Genomic DNA, 23,837 nt, shown 5'->3' on the forward strand with positions numbered 1-23,837 from the left:
AATAGCCGAACGAAACGAGGCCCTGCCCGAAGCGTGGTGAGCAATGCGAGCCCGCGAGGGGCCCTGTTACTATGTGCTACCGTATGTCCACTTGGATAGTGGGGCTTGCACCTGGACTCAGTGCGCAGGCGCCATTCGCCTTTGGAGACTTTTGGAGTCTCCTTCTCCTCCGTACTGCGCAAGCGCTGTGCCTGCCCAGTACGGGATGGACACTATCCGATGGACGGACAGTTCTTGACAGAACACAGTACTCCGTGTACTCCCGTGGGGGCGCGCAGCACGGCGATCAGTGGTGCTGTGTGTCACTCTGATACAACGCATCTCTGACCGTGGTAAGCCTCTGATGGAGATGCCTTACCACATGATCAGCTGTGACCAATCACAGCGTAAACCAGGAAGTGCCGGTAAACGGCTTTCCTCAGTTCATGCTTACAGTGAGAGCCGATCAGTGGATGAACCATGTCAATCAGTGCCCCATCAGAAACACCTATCAGTGCCCACAACAGTTCCAATCATTGCCCATCAATAAAACTTGTCAGTACCTTATCATCAGTGCTGCCCATCAGTGCCATCTATTAGTTCCCATCAGTTCCGTCTGTTAGTGCTCATCAGTGCCCAGCAATTCTGCATATCAGTGCCAACCCATCAGTGCCCGTCAGTGAAGGAGAAAACAAAAGTTTATAACAGAAACAAATAAAACTTTATTTTTAAAATGTAGATCTGTAGATCAACACTTCATCCATGTCTTTGGTGATCTCTGATCTCCTTATCAACAGTTTCTTCCATGATGAAGATCAGCCATGGAGTATATCTGAGGTGTATATCAGGGTGTGCTTCTTCCCCACATGAGAGCTGTGATGTCCAGCAACATTCATATAGAAGACATTTCCCACACTCAAGGCACTAATACACCTCAAGGGTTGTGTGGGATCCCTGATGTACAGGAAGACTGGACTTCAGTGAGGAACAATTCCCTCACTCAGGACAGGAATACGACTTCTCCCCTGTGTGAGATCTCTGATGTCTGGAAAGATGGGACTTCACTGAAAAACATTTCCCACACTCAGGACAGGAATACGGCTTCTCCCTCGTGTGAGATCTCTGATGTGTGGAAAGATGGGACTTCACTGAAAAACATTTCCCGCACTCAGAACAGGAATACGGCTTCTCCCCCGTGTGAGATCTCTGATGTCTGTTAAGAATGGACTTATCTGAAAAACCTTTCCCGCACTCAGCACAAGAATACGGCTTCTCCCCCGTGTGAGATTTCTGATGTCTGTAAAGATTGGACTTCTCTGAAAAACATTTCCCACACTCAGGACAGGAATACGGCTTCTCCCCCGTGTGAGATCTCTGATGTGAGGAAAGATTGGACTTCACTGAAAAACATTTCCCACACTCAGAACAGGAATACGGCTTCTCTCCTGTGTGATATCTCTGATGTGTGTAAAGACTGGACTTCTGTGAAAAACATTTCCCACACTCAGGACAGGAATATGGCTTCTCCCCCATGTGAGATCTCTGATGTTGGTTAAGAATGGCCTTCCGTAAAAAACATTTCCCGCACTGAGGACAGGAATATGGCTTCTCCCCCGTGTGAGATCTCTCATGTATGTAAAGATAGGACTTATCTGAAAAACATTTCCCGCACAAAGGACAGGAATACGGCTTTTCCCCAGTGTGAGATCTCTGATGTCTGTTAACAATGGACTTATCTGAAAAACATTTTCCGCAGTCAGGACAGAAATATGGCTTCTCCCCCGTGTGAGATCTCTGATGTGTGTAAAGATGAGACTTCAGTGAAAAACATTTCCCACACTCAGGACAGGAATACGGCTTCTCCCCAGTGTGAGATCTCTGATGTCTGTTAAGAATGGACTTTTCTGAGAAACATTTTCCGCACTCAGGACAGGAATACGGCTTCTCTCCTGTGTGAGATCTCTGATGTGTGGAAAGATGAGACTTCACTGAAAAACATTTCCCACACTCAGGACAGGAATATGGCTTCTCCCCTGTGTGAGATCTTATATGCACAATAATATGGGATTTAGAAGGGAAATATTTCCCGCACTCAGGACAGGAATACGCCTTCTCTCCTGTGTGAGATCTTTTATGCACATTGAGCTGGGATTTATAACGGAAACACTTCCCGCACTCAGTACAGGAAAGCCTCTTCTCTGTTGGAAGGACGGCCCTGTCCCTCACAGTCTGAGGTTCCTCAGGATAAGAGGAATACGATGGTCCATCTACACTGTGTGGTGCCGGATGGACATTTGAGGTAGTCGGGTTTTCTCCTGGACTATACTGTGTGATGTCCTCATCTTCTACTTTACAGTCTGGAGACAAAGTGAGACAATCCTCTGAGGTTTTCCTCATCTCCCGTCCATCTACTAAAATAGAAATAAAAAGATTATTACTAGACATGAGCCTCCAGACATTTGTGTCCGCGGTCGCCAGTTCATCAGAACCGGGAGAACGTGGCATCTGTGGCTGTGCTTGTGGAGTTTCCGGCTACCTAAACCTATTGGCCCAGCTGGGCTATATATATATATACTTTTATTCCACAAACAATGTACTTTTAGCTGATAAAGACATATACAAGATGGCGGCATGCCCAAAGCGCGGGGCTATGAGACTTGGGGACAAAATGGCAATGGGATAATGTAAAGAAGGTCCCGATATCAGCTGCATCCCATCCCCCCTCTTGTTAGTGGTGTAATTGTGTTGGGTTATGGCCTGGAGACATCTCAGGAGGGGATGTGTAAGGAGGGGCTGCCTGCTTATCATAATCTCTTTGTGTGTTTCAACTCTAGTTTCTGTTTCATTGTACAAGTGTTGAGTTCCCATTGGTTCCTTACTTATCCCCTCCCCCTCTATGAAAAGGCTAAGGGGAGATTCCCTAACTGTGTTTAAAGGTGTATAATTTGTATTGAATACAGAGTTTATGCTCTGCATGTTTAACCCTCAAGCCCGGTGTGGCTTGTCTCATGATTGAGGAGATAAGGGCTGGTTATGGCGAGTCTGCAGGCTGTGGGTGCGTTTGGAGGACAGGAGACACAGGTCTGGTGGAGGTTCCCATACGGGGTATCCGAGATCCGTCACAGACCAGCTGGTAGAAAATGGGTGTAAAAGAAGTCAGGACTATGAAATGTACAACATATTGTATGAGATACAAGAGATAGGACTATATAGTATCAGAATGATGTAATGTACAACATAGAGAATATAGTGTCTGCAGTCTCTGAACTCCCATGTCTGCAGTCTCTGGCCTCCCATGTGCCATGTCCACAGTCTCAAATCTCCCATGTGCCAGGTCCACAGTCTCAAACCTCCCATGTCCACAGTCTCTGAACTCCCATGTGCCATGTCCACAGTCTCTGACCTCCCATGTCCACAGACTCTGACCTCCCATGTGCCATGCCAACAATCTCTAACCTGCCATGTCCACAGTCTCTGGCCTCCCATGTGCCATGTCCACAGTCTCTGACCTCCCATGTGCCATGTCCACAGTCTCTGATCTCCCATGCCCACAGTCTCTGACCTCCCATGTGCCATGTCCAGTCTCTGACCTCCCATGTGCACAGTTTCCGACATCCCATGTGCCATGGCAACAATCTGTAACCTGCCATGTCCACAGTCTCTGACCTCCCATGTGCCATGTCCACAGTCTCAGACCTCCCATGCCCACAGTCTCTGACCTCCCATGTGCCATGTCCGCAGACTCTGACCTCCCATGTCAGCAGTCTCTGACCTCCCATGTGCCATGTCCACAGTCTCTGACCTCCCATGTGCCATGTCCGCAGACTCTGACCTCCCATGACCGCAGACTCTGACCTCCCATGTGCCCTGTTCACAGTCTATGACCTCACATATGCATAGTCTTTGACCTCCCATGTCTGCAGTCTCTGACCTCCCATGTCCACAGACTCTGGACTCCCATGTCCACAGACTCTGGACTCCCATGTGCCATGTCCACAGACTCTGGACTCCCATGTGCCATGTCCACAGACTCTGGACTCCCATGTGCCATGTCCACAGACTCTGGACTCCCATGTGCCATGTCCACAGACTCTGGACTCCCATGTGCCATGTCGGAAGACTCTGGACTCCCAGATGCCATGTCCGAAGACTGTGGACTCCCAGATGCCATGTCCGAAGACTCTGACCTCCCTGGGTGCCATGTCCACAGACTCTGACCTCCCATCTCCACAGACTCTGACTTTACATGTCCGCAGAATCTGACCTCCCATGTGCCATGTCCACAGACTCTGACCTTACATGTCCACAGTCTCTGACCTCCCATGTGCCATGTCCACAGACTCTAACCTCCCATGTACGCAGACTCTGACCTCCCATGGGCGCAGTAAATCAGGATCACAGTTTCCCTTTACACCAGAGTCAGCCATCAGATTACTCAGTGTTCTCCTTTACATCAGGGTCCACAGAGTTCTCCTTTACATCAGATTCCCCAGAGTTCTCCTTTACATCAGATTCCCCAGAGTTCTCCTTTACATCAGATTCCACAGCGTTCTCCTTTACATCAGATTCCACAGCATTCTCCTTTACATCAGATTCCTCAGAGTTCTCCTTTACATCAGGGTCTACCGAGTTCTCCTTTACATCAGATTCCACAGCGTTCTCCTTTACATCAGATTCCACAGAGTTCTTCTTTACATCAGATTCTTCAGCATTCTCTTTTACATCAGATTCCTCAGTGTTCTCCTTTACACCAGGGTCCACAGAGTTCTCCTTTACATCATATTTCCCAGCATTCTCCTTTACATCAGGGTCCACAGAGTTCTCCTTTACATCAGGGTCCACAGAGTCCCCCCTTACACTATAAAGGAGAACCCTGTGTTGGGTTATATTAATCTGACCTTCATGCGATTGGAGAAAATGACCAGTTACACTTACCGGTAACGGGTTTTCTAGGAAATTTTCCAGGACGGCGCACCCGAGATGACTGGTCCACCTGACAGGAAACACAATCAACAACAAGTTTAAAAGTTCCCACCCCTCCCTCAGACCCTTAGTTATGGCAAAGGAAAAACCCCACACCAGTGTCAGAGGTAACATTCTTTGAGGAGTGAATATACCACACCAACAAAACAAGGGTAGGAAAGTAGGCCTGCCATCCTGGAAGATTTCCTAGAAAACCCGTTACCGGTAAGTGTAACTGGTCATTTTCTCCAGTCATCTTCCAGGACGGCACACCTGAGATGATGAGCAAGAAGTTCAGGCCTACCTTAGGGCGGGACAACCGCTTGTAGGACCTTCCTGGAAAATGCCAAGTCCTGAGGGGACAACAGTTTCACTCTGTAGTGCCTCAGAAATGTCTTGTGGCTCATCCATGTTGCTGCCCTGCAGATCTGGTCGATTGAGGCGCCTGCCCTTTCTGCCCAGGAGGTCACCAGGGACCTGGTTGAGTGCGCCTTAAGGTGGGTTGGTACTGGCTCACCTGCCTGCCCATAAGCTATAGTTATGGTCTGTCTGATCCATCTCGCTATCGTTGGCTTAGAAGCTTGCAGACCCTTTCTCTTCCCTGAGAAGGTGATTAGTAAGTGACTGGATCTCCTAAATTCTCTTACTCTCTCTAAGTAAACTAGGAGACAGCGCCTGACGTCTAAGAGATGGAACCTTTCCTCTTTCTTATTCTTAGGATTCAGGCAGAAGGACGGGAGAATAATCTCCTGTGTTCTGTGGAACTCCGAAGCTACCTTTGGCAAATAAAGGGGATCCTGAGTGAGGATTACCCTATCCTCTAAGATGCGCAAAAACGGCTCTTTAATTGAAAGAGCCTGTATATCACCAACCCTTCTGGCCGTGGTAATAGCCAGAAGGAAGGCAAACTTAAATGATAATAATCTAATAGAAATTTGAGCCACCGGCTCAAAGGGCCCTTTTGTTAGGGCATCCAACACCAGGGACAGGTCTCACGGAGGGCAACTGACTGACCTGACTGAAACTATCCTTTCCCTGGCCAACAGAAATCTTTTTATCAGGGGTTCTTGTCCTAGCCTCCTATCAAAAAACACCAACAGGGCTGCCACCTGGACCTTGAGAGTGCTAACTGCCAATTCCTGGTCCACCCCCTCTTGAAAAAAATCTAGGATGGTAGGTATCATCTGGAGAGCCCCCTCCTTAGACTGCAACCAATGGGAGAAAACTTTACAGACCTTTGCATAAATTCTCCTGGTGACTCCATTTCTACTGAGGAGAAAAGTATCTATCACTCTCTCTGAGCAACCCCTGTCACGGAGGATTTCCCTCTCAAGAGCCATGCTGTCAGAGAGAGATGGTCCGGGTCGGGGTGAAAGACTGGTCCTTGGATGAGCAGGTCTCGTTGTACCGGTAGGCGCAGCGGGGGAGGTACTGAGCGGTTCTGAATGGTGGGGAACCAAACCCTCTTCGGCCACCAGGGTGCTATCAGCACCAGGTCTGTCCTTGACTGAGCCAACTTCTGCAGAACCCTGGGAATGACTGCTAGTGGGGGAAAGGCATAAGCCAGCCTGAAATCCCACATCTGTACAAAGGCGTCTACCCCCTCTGCCCCCTGTTCCTTGTAGAGGGAGAAAAATATGCGGACTTTCGCATTCCTCTGGAAAGTGAATAAATCTACTTCTGGCCTGCCGAAATGCCTGCACACCAGGGCAAAAACCTCTTTGTTCAACCCCCATTCTCCCTGAAGGATGGGTTGTCTGCTTAGGAAATCTGCCTGAAGATTGAGCGACCCTTTTATATGTACCGCTGAAAGTGAAAGGATTCTCCCTTCTGCTTCTTCTAGGATCTGCTGCGCTAACTTCCTCAGCCTGCCTGACCTTGTCCCCCCTTGGTGGTTCAGGTAGGCAACCGGGACCAGGTTGTCCGAGAGGACCTGTACCTCTCTGCCCTGAAGCTGCTTCTGAAAGAAGCTTAGCACCTTGCCTACTGCCAGAAGTTCCCTGAAATTGGAGGATTCCCTGGCTTGGCTGCGGTTCCAGGACTCCTGGGTATACCGGTCTCCCAAGTGAGCCCCCCAACCCCAGGCGCTGGCGTCGGTGGTTAGGACCAGCGGGTCTATCTGGGACCAGGGGCGACCGTAGAGTCGAGCCACCACCATAGAGAGAGGCCGACCTCTTCTGTGAGAGAGACTCTTTTCTCCAGTGCTTCTTTTCTTCCTCCCCAAGAGGCAAGAAGGAAGGCTTAGAGCTGGCGAGAATGGAGCTGCGCCCAAGTCACTGCCGGTATACAAGAGGTCATGAGACCCAGCAGTCTCATGATATACCTCAGAGAGACTTCCCCCCCCCCCCCTTCGAGGAGGGTGATAACTGCACCCTGGACTTTCGCTACCTTTTCTGCTGGTAAGAACACCCTCTGTGCCTGTGAGTCTATCAGGTAGCCCAGATAAAGCTTGGACTGAGATGGAGTCAGCAAGGACTTTTCCCGGCTGACCATCCAACCCAAGGTCTCCAGGGTCCGTAGCACCGTGTCCCTGTCTCTCAAAGTCTGCGCCTGATCCACACTGTAGACCAGTAAATCGTCCAGGTAGGGTATCAAACCTATTCCCTGGAGATGCAGGTACGCTACCACGTCGGCCATTACCTTTGTGAAAACCCTTGGACTGGCCTCCAGTCCAAAAGGGAGTGCCCTGAATTGCCAGTGTTCTACCTTCTGCTGCATGCGTAGGTATTTCTGGTGTTCTGGAGCAATGGGTATATGTAAATATGCGTCTTTCAGGTCCAGAGTGACAATAAAAACTCCTGCCTGAAGATGTTTCCTTACAGAATAGATACTTTCCATTCTGAACTCTTTGTGTAATAAGTAACGGTTGAGTCCTCTTAAATTTATTATCAACCGAAACTTGCCCGAGGGCTTCGGAACCACCTTGCCTGAGGGCTTCGGAACCACGAAAACGTGAGAGTAAAAGCCCTGGGCCAACTGACTGGCTGGCACCGGGGCAATAACGTCTTGCTCTGCCAGCTCTCGTATACTTCCCAGCAGACCCATCACCTTGGTAGGGTCCCTGGGGAGAAAGGTGACACTAAAATTCTGTGGAGGGGACAGCTGAAACTCTAGTCTGTACCCCTCTCTTTAGAGGCTTAAAATATATGGACTCTGCGTAACCTTCTCCCACTCGGAAAGGAACCTGCAGAGCCTTGCGCCTACCTTTACAGTGGCGTCATTTGGCTTCCTTATGGGAAGAACCGGAACTGGAAAAAAGGATCGCACTCTTTTACTTTCCCTTTCCAAGACCCCACTTCTTCCTCTGGTCACTTTTCCCCTTATGTTGACCTTTTGACTGGGGGCCACAAAAAAATCTCTTGCCCTTTTCTTTTTTAGGCTTCACCGGGAATTTCTTTCCCCTCTCTGTGGACCGGGAGAGGACCTGATCCAAACCTGAACCAAAGAGCAGGGAGCCCTCAAAGGGAATCCCACACAGACGAGACTTAGAGGTGAAGTCCCCGTCCCAGGTCTTTACCCATAGGGCCCTCCTAGCGGAGTTTAGAAGTGTCGCTGACTTGGCTGTGGTTCTGACAGTCTCCACTGCTGCATCTGCCACATATGCTACTGCTCTGCTGATTACCTCAAGCGAGTCTACAATTTCTTTAGCCTCTTTGCTACGCGAGACGTGTTCCACTAATCTGTCAAGCCACGCGTCTGTATTTCTGGCTACACAGGCCAAGGCTAGGGCAGGAGCCATTGCCGCCGCATTTGCCTCCCAAGCCCTCCTGAGTAAAATCTCAGACTTCTTGTCCATCTGGTCCTGAATACTTCCTGAATCCTCAAAGGGCAGATCAGACCTTTTGGACACCTGTGCTAGGGCTGCGTCCAAATGAGTCTTAAAAAAACTTTTCTTCCTCCTCGTCCTTAAAAAGACACCTTCTCTTCCAGACCTTTAGCCTAAGAAGCTTACGCTCAGGCTCTTTCCATTCCCTGAGGATTATGTCCTTCAGGGACTCGTGAACAGGAAAGGTTCTGGCCTGTAACTTTCCTAGACCTCTATACACCCTATCCTGGGCTGATACCTGAGCAGAGGGTACTTGTATATCCTCCGAGGCATAAATGGCTTTTAATAAGCCCTCCATGTCCTCTGCCGAGAAGAAGAGACCACCGGGCTTAGCCTCCCCTTGGCTATCCTGGTCTGAAACCTCCTCCCCAGTACTGAAATCTGGGACCTGACCTTCCTCCACCTCAGATAGAAAGGAGACCTGGCCCTGGGAACCTTCCGTGTAAGACGTGGATAAGTCTTCCTGTGAAAGAGGGGTATCTCTCCCAGAGGGGCCCTCATCCCGACTTTTCTCAAGTGTGGTACGGAAGGACTGGAGGGTGGGTAACATCTCTGACTGTAAGGCACGACACTCCTCTACCTGAGCGGTCTCCTTGCCAGCAAGCTTAAAAATGCACTTCTCGCAAAAGGGCTTGCTGTGGTCTTGTGGAAGCTTAAGCCGCGTACACACGTAGCGGTATGTCCGACGTACTTAGTCTGGCGGACTTCCCGCCAGACTGTCCGTCGGACTTTCCGAACGGGCTACTTGCCCACACACGGCACTTTTTGAGCGGACTAATACGGCGTAATAAGTCCGCCGTACTTTTGAAATGAACGGACTCGCCCACACACGCAGAGGAAAGTCCGCTCATTTCGAGCGCGTCTCCAGGTAGGCGGGGCCCTCGAAGGAGACGTCGCTGGCCCCGCCGCCTGGTATGGACTTAAAGGGAACCCCCCAAGTCCACAACAGACCCTTGTTCAAGCACGCTACCCGGCCGGCCAGGAAAGGGGGGGCGAGCGAGCGCCCCCCCTCCTGAGCCGTACCAGGCCACGTGCCCTCAACATGGGGGGTGCCTTGGGGAAGGGGGGGGGGCGCGCCCCCCCCCCCCACCCCAAAGCACCTTGTCCCCATGTTGATGAGGACAAGGGCCTCTTCCCGACAACCCTGGCCGTTGGTTGTCGGGGTCTGCGGGCGGGGGGGCTTATCGGAATCCGGGAGCCCCCTTTAATAAGGGGGCCCCCGGATACCGGCCTCCCACCCTATGTGAATGAGTATGGGGTACAATGTACCCCTACCCATTCACCTGTAAAATAAAAGTACAAAAAAAACACAACACACGAGATAAAATACTTTATTGCACAGCTCCGGGGGTCTTCCGTCTTCGGGGGTCTTCTCGCCGGACTCCTCCACTATCTTCTTGTAGCTATTTTACTAGCGGAGGAGCCCGGCATTCTTCCTCGCCGCCGGCCTCTTCTTCCGACTTCGGTCTTGTCCCCCCTCTTCGGTTCTTCTGCCGGGCCACCGCGCCTTCTTATAGCTCTTTTACAGGTGGTGGCCCGGTCTTCTGTCACCGCCGCCACCTTCCATTCTTCTTCTTCTTCTCCAGGAGATGTTGACTCGACGATCTCTCCGGCCGCAATGCCAGGGAAGCGCTGCGCTGCCACTTATATAGGGACAAGGGGCGGTGTCACATGGGTTGATGTCACATGGGTTGGTGTCACATGGTGACCCCGCCCCCTTACGATGTCACAGTCCCGGAGGATGCTGGGACTGTCGCCATGTGACATCAACCCATGTGACATAAACCCATGTGACACCGCCCCTTGTCCCTATATAAGTGGCAGCGCAGCGCTTCCCTGGCATTGCGGCCGGAGAGATCGTCGAGTCAACATCTCCTGGAGAAGAAGAAGAAGAAGAACGGAAGGCGGCGGCGACAGAAGACCAGGCCACCTCCTGTAAAAGAGCTATAAGAAGGCGCGGTGGCCCGGCAGAAGAACCGAAGAGGGGGACAAGACCCCCGAAGTCGGAAGAAGAGGCCGCGGCGACGAAGAAGAATGCCGGGCTCCTCCGCTAGTAAAAGAGCTACAAGAAGATAGCGGAGGAGTCCGACGAGAAGACCCCCGGAGCTGTGCAATAAAGTATTTTATCTCGTGTGTTGTGTTTTTTTTGTACTTTTATTTTACAGGTGAATGGGTAGGGGTACATTGTACCCCATACTCATTCACATAGGGTGGGGGGCCGGTATCCGGGGGCCCCCTTATTAAAGGGGGCTCCCGGATTCCGATAAGCCCCCCGCCCGCAGACCCCGACAACCAACGGCCAGGGTTGTCGGGAAGAGGCCCTTGTCCTCATCAACATGGGGACAAGGTGCTTTGGGGTGGGGGGCCGCACGGCCCCCCCTTCCCCAAGGCACCCCCATGTTGAGGGCACGTGGCCTGGTACGGCTCAGGAGGGGGGGCGCTCGAGCGCCCCCCCTTTCCTGGCCGGCCGGGTAGCGTGCTCGGACAAGGGTCTGTTGTGGACTTGGGGGGGACCCCACGCCGATTTTTTTTCGGCGTTGGGGTTCCCCTTTAAGTCCATACCAGACGGCGGGGCCAGCGACGTCTCCTTCGCGGGCCCTGCCTACCTGGAGACCCGCTCAAAATGAGTGGACTTTTCTCCGGGCGGGAAAAGTCCGCTCATTTCAAAAGTACGGCGGACTGGCATACACACGGCCGGATTGTCCGCCGAAATGCGAGTCCGGCGGGAAGATTGGAGTGCAACACGGCATTCTAAGTCCGCCGTACTTTCGGGTCAAAAAAGTATGCCGGAGGCTACACACGGGGGGATTGTTTGGTGGACTTGAGTTTGCCGGACTTTTCCACCGGATTGTTTGATCGTGTGTACGTGGCATTAGAGTTACAATATCCACAGCGCCTGGACTTAGACGTAGCCTTTCCCTGGGACCTACTGGCTGACCCCTGGGCAGAATCTTAGGTCCCTGGAGACAATAAAAAAGTCCCAGTTAGCTACATACGTCCTAAAGGAGAAGGGGATCTATCTCAGAGTACCCTGCTCCTACCATATACAGTGGATCACTCACCCCCTGTGGCCATCTCACTGGTTGTCTGCTCAGATGCCCCTTCCACGTCCATGGCGTCTTTGCTGCCCCGCAGGATTGCTAAACTGGACCGGGTGCTGTCCTGAGCGTCCCCTCCTGTTTGCTGCCGAAGTGCTGTGATCGAGGGTCTGGATCTGCGGCCAATCCATCTCCAGCCCTGTCCGTGCTGTCTGGGTGCTTTCCACTGCACCAGCTACAGCGTCTTGTCCCGGTGGTTGGCGCCATCTTTCAAGAAGTCCGCCGCCCGGAAGTGACGTCGGACGGCGCCACGGACTTCCGGGCATGCGCAGTGACGCTGGAAAGCATGCCGCTCGTATCCAGCCACCGCTGCACCGGGGAGGGAGAGGAAACTCACCGATCTCCACCAACGCTACCCGGGATGCCAGCAGTGCCCTAAGGTAAAGGAGGGGCAAAACAGTACGAACGGGGAGCAGCGCTACAAAAGACAACTCCCCTGCCTATGCAGCCTGTAAAAACTCTTGCTGCAACAAGGCAAGAACCCCCCCCCCCAAAGGTCCCCAAATTTCTATGACCTCCCTGGGACTATCGCAGGCTCCCTGCCTACTTGAGTGACCTAGCCTGGGGGGAAAGGGTTTAAAGGAACAAAGGGTCCCCGACCCATCTCTAAAGGTCCCCCCTTTAGAGTTAAGGGGCAAACAGACGGGAGGCAGCGCTAACCAAGACAACTCCCCTGTCTTGTGAGCCTGCAATTCCTAGCGTCCGACCTCACTTGAGACTACTGCAGATCCCCTGTCTGCTCGAAGCCTGGGGAAGGATTTAGAGGAAAAGGGTCCTTCCAGACCCTTCCAGTTAAAGAATAAAACATGAAGAAACTTGGTTTCGCTGCCACTTGTGGGAAACACAATAAAGAACTTGTTGTTGATTGTGTTTCCTGTCAGGTGGACCAGTCATCTCTCAGGTGTGCCGTCCTGGAAGATGACTGGAGAAATATGTTTTTTGCCTTTTGTTATAACTTAACCACTTGCCGAGCAGCCGTAGTGCATATAATGCGGCCGTTTGGCTCTATTGCGTGAAGCACCATACCTGTACATTATTCTGTTCAATATCCAGCAGGGGCTCTTGCACCGAGTGACCACAGGGGGAGCCAGTCAGTGGGTCTGGCGGACGCGATGTCCACCGGCCACCCGGGATTCTTCCCCAGAGAGACAAGACGGTGGTCTGCCAATGTAAACAAGGCAGATCGCCATTCTGTCAGGTATCTATCTAGTGTTCCTGCTAATCAGGGACACAGATCTGTGTTCACCCAGTCAGTCCACCCCCCACACCACAGTTATCAAGCATCTCCTAGGCACTAATTTAACCCTTTGATCGCCCCTGATGTTAAACTCCTCCCTGCCAGTGTTATTAGTACAGTGGCAGTGCATATTTTTAGCACTGTTCACTGTATTGGTGTCACTGGTCCCCAAAAAAAAGTCAAAAGTCTCAGTTAGGTATCTGATTTGTCTGCCGCAATGTCACAGTCCCACTACAAATTGCTGATCACCCCCCTGCTATATATCCAGGGCTCCACTTGCCCATAGTGGGTGCTGCCGGGAAGAAGGGAGGGAGAAGAACAGACACAGGTCCGCTCTCCTCCCCTTCTTGTTTATGACCTGGAAAGGACTTTGACAGTTCCCCCAGCCATGAAGGCCGGGAAAGAATGTAACGTGATGTGATGTACACTGCATTATATTCATGGATGAATGCAAGGCAACATTGATGATGTAATGTCAGGCAAATAAAGTGTATGTCATATGGGGGTGGGGGTTTGCATTGTGGAGGGGAGGGAGGTAACAGGATGGTTGGGGGGGGGGGGTGCACCAAAATGCACCTTCGCCTAAGTAGACAAAAATCCCCACACTGACCCTGGCCAGTATATAATGTACAACATAGGGTATATAGTGCAGGGGTGAGGAGTATGTAATGTACAATATCAATTATATAGTGTAAGGGTCATGAGTATATAATGTACAACATAGGGTATATAGTGCAGGGGTCAGGAGTATGTCATGTAGAATATAAATTATACAGTGTAAGGGTCAGGACTCATAATATTGGTATTCAGTAATCAGTGGAAGATGAAATGATTACATGAGACAAGTTGCAGAGGTCCCACACCGCTGCCTCCCATCTCCTGAGACTGCACTCAGTGACTTGGGTCTGAGACTATACAGACATATCCCTCCACCCGGCACAGCCAGCAGACAACACAACAAGTAATCCTGGGGGGAATGTTCTGTCAGAGATCTTGTCATACCCGGGTATGGGGCAGAAGACCCAAAGCACATACCCCAGGTGCCTAGATCTAGTAACATCTATGGTAAAAATGAACATTTTGCTGCCAGCTGAACCCCAGAATCTCCATAAATCCAGTCTAGATACATAAATTGTGTCGGCAGCACAGAGAAGGAAGATTATCGGAGAGAAATCCAGGAATACAGGACAGGGAACACAGCTCAGGAAAGTGACCAGGGGATTACAGGCTGATATCACCCAGCCCCCGCCCTACTCTGGACCAATCAGTGAGCAGTATGGGTGGAGGAATGTATTTAGTGTTAATGACTCACCTGTGCTGATCTCTGTAGGAGTGTCCTCCTCTATAAATGTCCCCGTTATTCCATCCTCCTCCATAGACTGCTGATCATCCCTCACATACCTCTCTTCTTCTTCTGCTTTCACCTCAAATTCTATATCGATTGGATCTCCACTCTAAACCAAGAAAATGAGAGAGAATATCATCTGTAAGATAGAAGATTTATTATTGTGACATCACATAAAAAATCTACACATTGTCTCCAGGAGTCTGTGTTTTATGATCTCCATCCCACCAACCTTGTGACAGTGGGGGATGGTGTGATCTTCCTGTGTGGAATCCCGGGAATACAGAGGATGGGGACATCTCTCTGGTGGGTTCCTGGTATTTGGTGGCTCCATCATATCCTTGTGTCCTTCTGATAACTCCTCCATCACTCCATACTCCTCATCCTCCTCTTTATACTCTTCTTTAACATCAATATTATCATCCCCGAGGTTTCCACTCTGAATATATAATAAAGAATTTATTGTAACAATCATGCTGTGTATAAATCAGAACTACCAATAATTGTCAATCATCTACCTGATGATGGTGGGGGATGGTGTGACCTTCCTGTGTGGAATCCCGCGAATACAGAGGACGGGGACATCTCTCTGGTGGGTTTCTGTAGCTGGATGACTCCACCATGGTGTCCTGGTACAGATCTTTGTGCTCTTTTAGAGACTCTGACTCCTCCATCACCCCATCCTCATCATCCTCCTCTTTTATCTCTTCTTTGACTTCAACTTTAGAATCTCTCAGGTTTCCACTCTGAATATAGAATAAAAATGACATCAATGGTAACAATGCAGATAATGTACAGATCCTAATGATACTATCAGTGATTGTTCCTCATCTACCTGATGATGGTGGGGGATGGTGTGACCTTCCTGTGTGGAATCCCGGGAATACAGAGGACGGGGACATCTCTCTGGTGGGTTCCCATTACTGGATCCATCTGTAGGAAACACACACACTGACTGAATACATTGTTTCTATGTGTTTATCAGATGATGGGGGATCTAGGTGGAGCCTCCGTACTGCTCTCTCCTTTACAATAAAGTCTCCTCTTACCCGGTGATGTGAGGGGCGGCTGATTGTCCATCATGACGTCCTTGTAGAGATCCTTGTGTCCTTCTAAATACTCCCACTCCTCCATGGAGAAATAGACAGTGACATCCTGACACCTTATAGGAACCTGACACACACAATGATACAGTCACCATCCAGACACATCCCTTGTCTGTTACTGGATAATGTCCCAGAATTCCCAGAATCCTCCTCACCTCTCCTCCATCATCTCTCTGGTGACTTCTAGAATCTACTTTGTATTTCTCTATTCTATCAGGGAGGGAGGTGGAGGCAATGTGATGTCATATGATCTCCAGACTTCACAGGAGGAAAACTCTAGATCTGAACACAAATACTATAATCAAATGATATTCCCAGAATCCTCCTCACCATTCAGGTCTCCATTTTATTAAAGATACACCTCAGGCTGAGGTATAATTTACCCACACAGGACCCCCACACTATGCAGGATTAAAGCTTGTTGCAGGCATTCTGTTGTCATTACATACAATGCAGGACCAACAGTGCTAGTGAGGATGCCAAGGGTCCGCCCACATCCTAAAAGCATCAGAAAAAAGCCAGAGGGAGGGACATTGGGAGGAGGAGCTGTGAGGTCAGTGTGATGTCATAGGAAATAGATTTGGGATGGAGGGACATTGGGAGGAGGAGCTGTGAGATCAGTGTGATGTCATAGGACATATAGACTCTGGATGGAGGGACATTTGGAGGAGGAGTGTCATGGTTATGCAATAGTTTGTCTGCTTACCTGTTCCCATGTGTTCATCTAGAGACCAGCCCAATCCTCACTTGTCTGCTTTTGTAATCCATCCTCTGGCATGGCTCCACCCTAGCTCCTATCAGAAACATCTATATTAACCTGTGCACTGCAGGCCAGCCCTGCTGATCACCCTTTGTGTGTTAGCTTCCTGTTACCTGCCGTGTGCTCTGCTGTTATTCCTTTACCGACTTTGGCGTGTCCTTGACTATCCCTGTCTGCCTGTGATCCTGACCTTTTGGCATATCCCTGACTATTCCTGTCTGCTTGTGGCCCGACCTTGGCTTTGTCCCTCACCATCCCTGTCCTCCTGTTGCCTGCTTTGTGTGTGAGCTGGGGGACCCTGGGGGTCTCGACCTGGAGCCAGTTGCAGCCCAGTCCATCCTCACCACTCGAGTCACTGGTGAAAATCTGATGGCTCTTAAACTCCGCGCTTCCAGGGAATCTTACGCTCTAACCCCAGTGGGATCTGTCCCCTGTCTGCAGCAGTCAGCCATAGGGTCAACAACCTTGCGGTGCACTCCTGATCCCTATGGGGTGCATCTGTCACCATGCCTCAAGGTGACCTGACAAGGAGCTGTGAGGTCAGTGTGATGTCATAGGACATATAGACTCTGGATGGAGGGACATTGGATTGGGAGATTTGAGGGGTCCTCTATATGAGGCTCCCATGCAAACCAAATAATTATTCCTAGATGTGTCCTTCCTCTCCTGAACTGAAGAGTGAACTTTGACCTTTACCATACAGAAATCTGTCAGGAATGTGTGAAAGTAAGCTCTCATGTGATCAGGTGACGTGCGGAGGAACGGAGTGTAAATAGCAGACAATTTTCTCCAGAGCTCCTAATGGTGGGGATGGATTTTGCTGAGTGCTGGTGCCAAGTTTCCACCCCCCAGGATCACTGCAGGTGTGGAGAAAAGCTGTGTAAGAGGATATGGAGGAGAGATGAGGAGGAGATCCAGGAATCAGGATAAAGGTCAGGACAAGCAACAGACGAGCGCATCCAAGAGATGAAGCCGGGGTCACTACACAGAAAATCAATCCAAGGAAACAACAGGCAGGACGAGGAATAGCAAGAAGGAGCTCAGAGACAAATGAGAATATTGCTCAGCCAATGGGAGATGATCTCAGCATGACTTACATAATGAAGGAGATGAGGGGGAGGGGAGGAAGTCACTTATGGTGACCATAGAGACATGGAAATTCAGCTGGTTCAGCAGGGATCGGTCACATTTCCATCCATGTGTGGTCACTGCCGGATAAAAGTCACTCCATCAGCGGCTGCACCCAATAGCTTCATCACTCATCTGTATGTAGCGCCCTGCTCCTAATGAGCAGACGCTCTTGTTTTGTAAATTTAAGTTTGTATGAAGCTACAGTTTGGCTCAGACTAATTATGCAAAAGTTCTGGTTTCTGTATCAGTTCAGCTGGGTTGTGCTAGTTTCCACTTGGCTGTGGGTGTCGCTGTCACCACCGGTAAGTGTTGTAAATGCAACAGGCTGAGTGCATTGGGTACTACTTTTACTCAGAAATAGCCCAGTGGGAGTGGTCCACCTGCTGTGAATTCTGGGTAAGGGTACTTAAGGTACAGGCGCCATATTTTTGGGTTCATTATCCTGACCTCATGGCCCTTCTGGCCTGAGGTGTGTGCTGCCTTTTATGGCTGGCCCGAGGCTTTGCAACTGAAGTGGTGGGCCCAGGGGCCTACCGATCCAGCGGGGTGGTCCTGTGCTGTTTTGCCTGCGGGGAGAAGCCAAGCAACTGCACAATCCAGGGGAGGACTTTTATCAGGAGAGGACCGAGCAACAAGGCCGGTATCTCTGGAAGAGCCTGGAGACTCAGTTGGAGGATGCATCCCGGGTCACCTATCACACTGTATTGCTGGGTCGGCTGAAAGAAACTGGTAATGTGTGACAACTCTTTAATTGCTGGTTGTGCTTTCCTGTAGCAGAGGATTGCACAACGATTCCATTGAATTGACAAGTCTGTGGCAGAGACTTTGTTGGAGCATCTCACCGGCTGCTAGGTCATTGAGAGAGGCCTATCCGGTGGTGGCTGGATCCAGCCTGTGGAAGCCATTTGTCCTCTGGATCAAGGAAATACCTCTAACCCGCAATTACAAGGTACCTGAACTCCCCTTAACCCTCTATCGCAAAACTTCATGTTTCTTTAAAATAAATCTTTGGAAAAAGGACTAAGTGTCGGAGATAACATTCTTTAATCCACTCTACAACGGGACCCCTAAGACGGACACAGTGAGCAAGTGAGGTAACGGTAAGCCCAATAAAAAAACAGTAGCTCCTTCGGGGGTCAGTGCTACATGTGTATTCTGAGAGCAGAGGAGCACCCCCCATTGTCAGAATACAATAGTGCAGCGGAGAGGATTCCCCCATCCCCCTCCAATGTGTGGATGGGGGAATCACTCCAGTTTTTCCTCTCTTGCCGCTAGATGAACGATAAAACTGAACCATGTATGGCCAGATTTGGAAGGAAGATATATTCATCATCAACTGATCCCCCTGACGGGGTTAATCTACATATTACCTCCTCTGCCACCAGATCCAGCAACGTCTCCTCTCTACGTCCTTCTAAATGGAATGTCCCCTGTACCTGACATCACTTCCTGTCTGTATCTGACATCACTTCCTGTCTTCCATAGAGACTTCCTGTCTGGGTAAAAGTGAGATCACCACCTTGTGGAGGTCAGAGCAACTGCGGCCCTGAGAAACATGTAGTGTGAACACGGCCTTGTGCTGTGTGTATGTACTGTATATCCTTATAGATGGATCATCTCCACTCCCACCAAGGGGGATAGAAATATATTACTGCTCGGGGGGGGAGACATTTTGGTCCCTTTGATTTTGCAGTAAAATTGATGTCAGATTTAGTCATGTAGAACAGTGGCCATCAACCCTGTCCTCGGGGACCACTAACAGGCCAGGTTTTCAAGATAACTGAAATATATCACAGGTGATATAATTTGCTGCTCAGTGATTGCAGTATTCTAGTCTGCATCTCCCCAAGGTAATATCTAAAACCTGGCCTGTTAGTGGGCCCAGAGGACAGGGTTGATGACCACTGATGTAGAACATCTGTTATATGGATACAAAGAGCCCCAGCCGAGAGTAAAGGGTGGAAATGGCTCCTGATCCCCAGATTTGGGCAATTATGTCACCAATATAAATAGAATAAAACCCGCGCTATGTGTAACAACTCAAATACCTACAGAAATAACTTATACCGGACTGCTGCTGTAACAAAGGTAAGGGTTCCCTTTATCACCTAGAAGAGCATTATGTGTCACAGCGCTGTCCTATTGTGTGTGCACATAAATAATCACAAATACACTAAAATATGTGGAGACATTCATATAGAAAGTGCTAGGGACTCAAATAATATTCTCTGCAGGTCTACTGCTTCCACTTTCCATCTACTTCTTTAACCGTATGATATTTGCTGCTATATTAAATAAAGTAAAATCTTATACAAATTCATATAATCATATAATATTTTGCGCTCAATATATTGTTATCTCCAAGTCCACTGCTTCCACTTTGCATCTACTTCAAAAAACGGGTTTTGCAAAAATAAAAATCTACAAATTAATAAAAATAACCAGTAAGGGGGCGCCCTCATCATCACGCGTACAAGAGGTGGAAGAAGGCCATGGCTACACTACAGCTGGCACAGTGGGGAGCACTGAGCGTTCTCTGGGCAGTATGCCAACATGTCCACATCGCAGGCATTAAATATCACGGACCCGCACACACTAGCTGCACGATTAAAAGATCATTTTGACTTCACTTGGAGTGATTCCATCATTGCTTACCTGGAGACGAATCTAGCCGCCAGCATAGACCAACTGTATGCAGCCAACCCCCCGATATACAAGAAATTAGAAGCAGATCTAAAACAAGTGGCACAGCTCTACCTGTCCTGGTGAGGTTGGGTTCATTCCAATAAGATGATTTTGTTGCCCCGTGTACTGTTCCTCTTCTGCTCTCTACCTTTCCTATCATTAAAGACCATCTGCAGCATTTTCAAGTGAAAATTATTCACTTCATCTGGGGTTCGAAAGGGCATCAAGTGGCTAAGAGGGTCCTATTTCACACTCGTGATAAAGGCGGTCTTGGTCTGCCAAACCTATTATGGTTCTATCAAGCCGCTCAACTAGCCCACATCTCAATCATATATTCCCGAGTTACTAAATCCAATCGGATGCATATGGAAGGACAGGCAGTACCCCATTTCACTCTGGACTACCTAATGTGGTGTCCTCCTTGTCCCTCTATCTTAGCTCCAACTCTCTCTCATTCAATAACCCTATGGGGTGGACTTAGAGGTCACCCAGAGTTGGTCTCTGATAGTCACCCATTAGTCCATCTGTTTCCTAACCCTCAATTTCCTCCAGGCATGGACATCAAAGCTTTTAAATGGTGGCTGAACAAAGGGTTGTATAGGAGTGGTCACTTTTCAAGTCTTGAGGTCCGATCTCTCTGAGCTTTTGTATAAGTAGACTGGATATGCCCCTGACAGAGAAGTTCAGATTTCTCCAAATCTTCAATTTTTTACACTCTTTATGGGTGACTAAACCCGAACCTCCCAGAATCTTGGCCTATTAACAATGGTGTGACCAGACCAAGGAGAAGAGGGGAGAATATCTGTGATCTACAAGTCACTATCTGTTGATCTCACTAAGCCCCTCTATATGGTGGAATGCGAGAGAGACCTCTTGCAGGTACGGGACTTGGAGGAATGGCATGGGGCCTTCTCTCGCTCCTACCAAGAGTTGTTACACATTACCTTGGTGGAGGTGAGTCTGAAGGTACTGATGCAATGGTTCCTAGTTCTGTCCAAATTAGATCAACTTTACCCATCAGTATCCACCTTTTGTTCCAGAGGTTGTGAACACTTGATTTTACACACATGGTGGGATTGCCCTAAAATTAGAGGGTACTGGAATAAGATTTTTTTATTTGATACATAAGATTACAGGTCTCTCTATACTCAAATCTCCCCATATTGCCCTACTCAACTTTCCAGTGGAAAGCGTGGCTGTTGATTTTCTTCATTCTCTTCTGAAGGGAGCGTGTAGGGTGACAGGAACGTTTCCTGACTGGTGAGATCATCCAGACATAATGATTTACATCCATGAACTGGAGCGAGATCATTGGGGTGATAACGTCAATCTTTAAACACTGATTAGACTTTATCCAAGAGCTCAGCACACTCCAGGTGTGGAGAAAGTCTCAAGGTGGATTTAGCCTGTCATTTATCATAGGTAGAATCATCTCTTAGGGGAAGCCTAATACACCTCCAACTTTTAACTCTTTCATCAGCTCATCCCCCACAGTTAGAATCTTTTCTACAATCTGCCCCACCCCTTTAGATTGTACGCTCTTATGAGCAAGGCCCTCTTAACCCTCTTGTATTTTAACTGTACTGTCTCCCTTTAGATTGTAAAACACTGCACAATCTGTTGACGCTATTTAAATACTGTAGATTTATAATAATAATGATAATGATAGTTAAAATCATCCGCACATGGTCTTCCACGAGGGCCACAAGACTACATTTATAATTTATACAGTTTCCCCAGGCCTCCAGGCAGATTTAGCCTGTAATTAATAATGCACAAATGTCCATATAAGAATTTCTACAGGAACCACCGATACTATTGTAGCGGCCATAACCCGTTGCAGAGCGGCCTTGACTTAATGGGCCTACCAGTTACCTTCTCGTGGCCTGCTCTTCCACGTCTAGGGGTTCCCAGGGTTGATACCCAACGACTCAAACACTGACACAGATGAAGTCCTCTTTAAAAGGTTATATTTTGCATCAAGAACCTTCAAACAACACAGTCTCTTAGGGAACAGAGGGCACAGGTGAAGAACTCACACACCTTGAACTGCAGGTCTAGCAAAGTCTCTATTTCCACCCAGAGTCTCTGGCAGGCAGATAGTTACCCATAGTAGTTATGGTGGTACCCCGCGGCTTGCACCTGAATACCTTTCCCAAGATATCTGGACTCGGGGTGCAGGAGGCAGGCCTGCCTCTGCAATGGTGGGGTTTCTCGCTCAGCTCCTCTGCCTGTACAGCCCACGCTGCAACAGCGGCCTTCTTCCACAGACCCTCATCCGCTACCTCGGCAAAGGTTACTCTGGCTTCAGAAAGGGCAGGGTCACTTGTAGAAGCCAGACCCCCAAAAGACGACGACAGTGTATCAACTGTCTCTTCCATTGACACCCATGGCCCAATTGTAGTGAAAGGCCCGGGGCGGAACAACAGGCTGCTCCACTTGGAACACATAGTTCCGCACTTGGGGCATCTCGAGAATGGTCGGGGATTTGCAACCAGCCCATCACACCTTCCACACAACATCCCGAGGGCCTCAACTTCCCCTATGTTGAACAGGGCGAACCTCCCCCTCGACAATAACTGGATACCAGTAGCCGTGACCTCCGTCCCTGGCATCTGCACACTCCCCAGACCCCTCACTGTAGACAGCAAGGGTCCAGGCGCTGACTGTGCATGCAAAGGCTGGGACAGATTTTTCTCCAAACTCAGAGAAAACAACCTCACCGTTTCTTTCCGCAACACACACTCACGCGGGGAAAAGATCAGCCTAGACTCCTCCCACTTGGCGCTGGCTCCTGTGTATTTTCGCGGGCTTTTGATACAGGCTCCTCCCATGCTTACGCACTTCAGTGAAAGTCTCTCCAAAAATTGTGGCGCAGTTCAAAAAAACATTCTTCGCCCTCTGTTCCAAGGCCCTGCGAGGTAACGGTAAATCCAAGACTACGAGCACCCACATGTAGCGGCCATAACCCGTTGCAGGGTGGCCTTGACTTAATGGGCTTACCAGTTACCTTCTTGTGGCCTGCTCTTCCACGTCTAGGGGTTCCCAGGGTTGATACCCAACGACTCGAACACGGACACAGATGAAGTCCTCTTTAAAAGGTTTTATTTTGCATCAAGAACCTTCAAACAACACAGTCTCTTAGGGAACAGAGGGCACAGGTGAAGAACTTATGCACCTTGAACTGCGGGTCTAGCAAAGTCTCTATTTCCACCCAGAGAGTAGCCACTCGCAGCTGGGTACTTCAAAGCTGAACAGATCTCTAGCCAGAGATCATGGCAGTCAGCACGTTGACTCAAACTTGATCAATCAACTAAGGGTGAACAGGAATCCTTTTCCGCCATACCTGGAACGTTTTCCGTCTCCTCAATGGTACTGTAAAAATGTGAATTTGCCATTGTCCTTCCCAACTCAGTAACCAGGCACTTCCCAGGATGCCACTTGCCGGCCCTCATCTGCTACACATTCCCCCCAGCATTTTAGACGATGTCCCCATCGTCCAGGTAACAACCAGGGTAAAAATCCTATGCAACAACAAACGAAAAAAACAAAGTAGTGCCTGAGTTCTTGATTTAGGTGTTGGGGAAGGGAAAGAAAGGGAAACATGTTTAAACATTAACACTTGTCACAATGACACATTGAATACTGTATGCATACCACCCAGCTAACTATCTAAGCCCACCCGGACTCCTCTGATGACCTTGATAG

General features: G+C 49.4%; 1 protein-coding gene across 4 annotated transcripts; it reads right to left on the reverse strand.

Moving 5' to 3' along the window:
- Positions 1 to 677: 677 nt before the first annotated feature.
- On the reverse strand, positions 678 to 18,890 carry LOC143989566 (uncharacterized). Of its 4 annotated transcripts, XM_077489745.1 has the most exons (8): positions 18,815 to 18,890; positions 15,709 to 15,835; positions 15,497 to 15,620; positions 15,283 to 15,380; positions 14,966 to 15,193; positions 14,680 to 14,886; positions 14,415 to 14,556; positions 678 to 2,390 (listed from the first exon to the last, which is right to left on the reverse strand). In XM_077489745.1, the coding sequence occupies exons 3-8, from the start codon at positions 15,579 to 15,581 to the stop codon at positions 976 to 978; spliced, it is 2,175 nt and encodes a 724-aa protein (XP_077345871.1). In that variant the 5' UTR covers positions 15,582 to 15,620; positions 15,709 to 15,835; positions 18,815 to 18,890; the 3' UTR covers positions 678 to 975. The 4 variants fall into 4 exon arrangements, with proteins under 4 accessions (XP_077345871.1, XP_077345872.1, XP_077345873.1 ...); XM_077489746.1 differs by lacking the exon at positions 15,709 to 15,835; XM_077489747.1 differs by lacking the exon at positions 14,966 to 15,193.
- Positions 18,891 to 23,837: the final 4,947 nt, after the last annotated feature.

This window comes from Lithobates pipiens, unplaced genomic scaffold (genome assembly GCF_037356315.1).
Source record: "Lithobates pipiens isolate NorthernLeopardFrog02 unplaced genomic scaffold, aLitPip1_a1.2 Scaffold_18, whole genome shotgun sequence".
NCBI classification, from domain to species: domain Eukaryota; kingdom Metazoa; phylum Chordata; class Amphibia; order Anura; family Ranidae; genus Lithobates; species Lithobates pipiens.

What these genes read in the sequence shown, in the direction of transcription:
- LOC143989566 (XM_077489746.1), bottom strand. Translation starts at nt 15,581, where the DNA reads ATGGAGGAGTGGGAGTATTTAGAAGGACACAAGGATCTCTACAAGGAC. An exon ending in CCATCCCCCACCATCATCAG is followed by an intron (nt 14,887 to 14,965) that starts GTAGATGATTGA and finishes TTATATATTCAG; the next exon opens with AGTGGAAACCTCGGGGATGA. An exon ending in TCCTACAGAGATCAGCACAG is followed by an intron (nt 2,391 to 14,414) that starts GTGAGTCATTAA and finishes TTTCTATTTTAG; the next exon opens with TAGATGGACGGGAGATGAGG.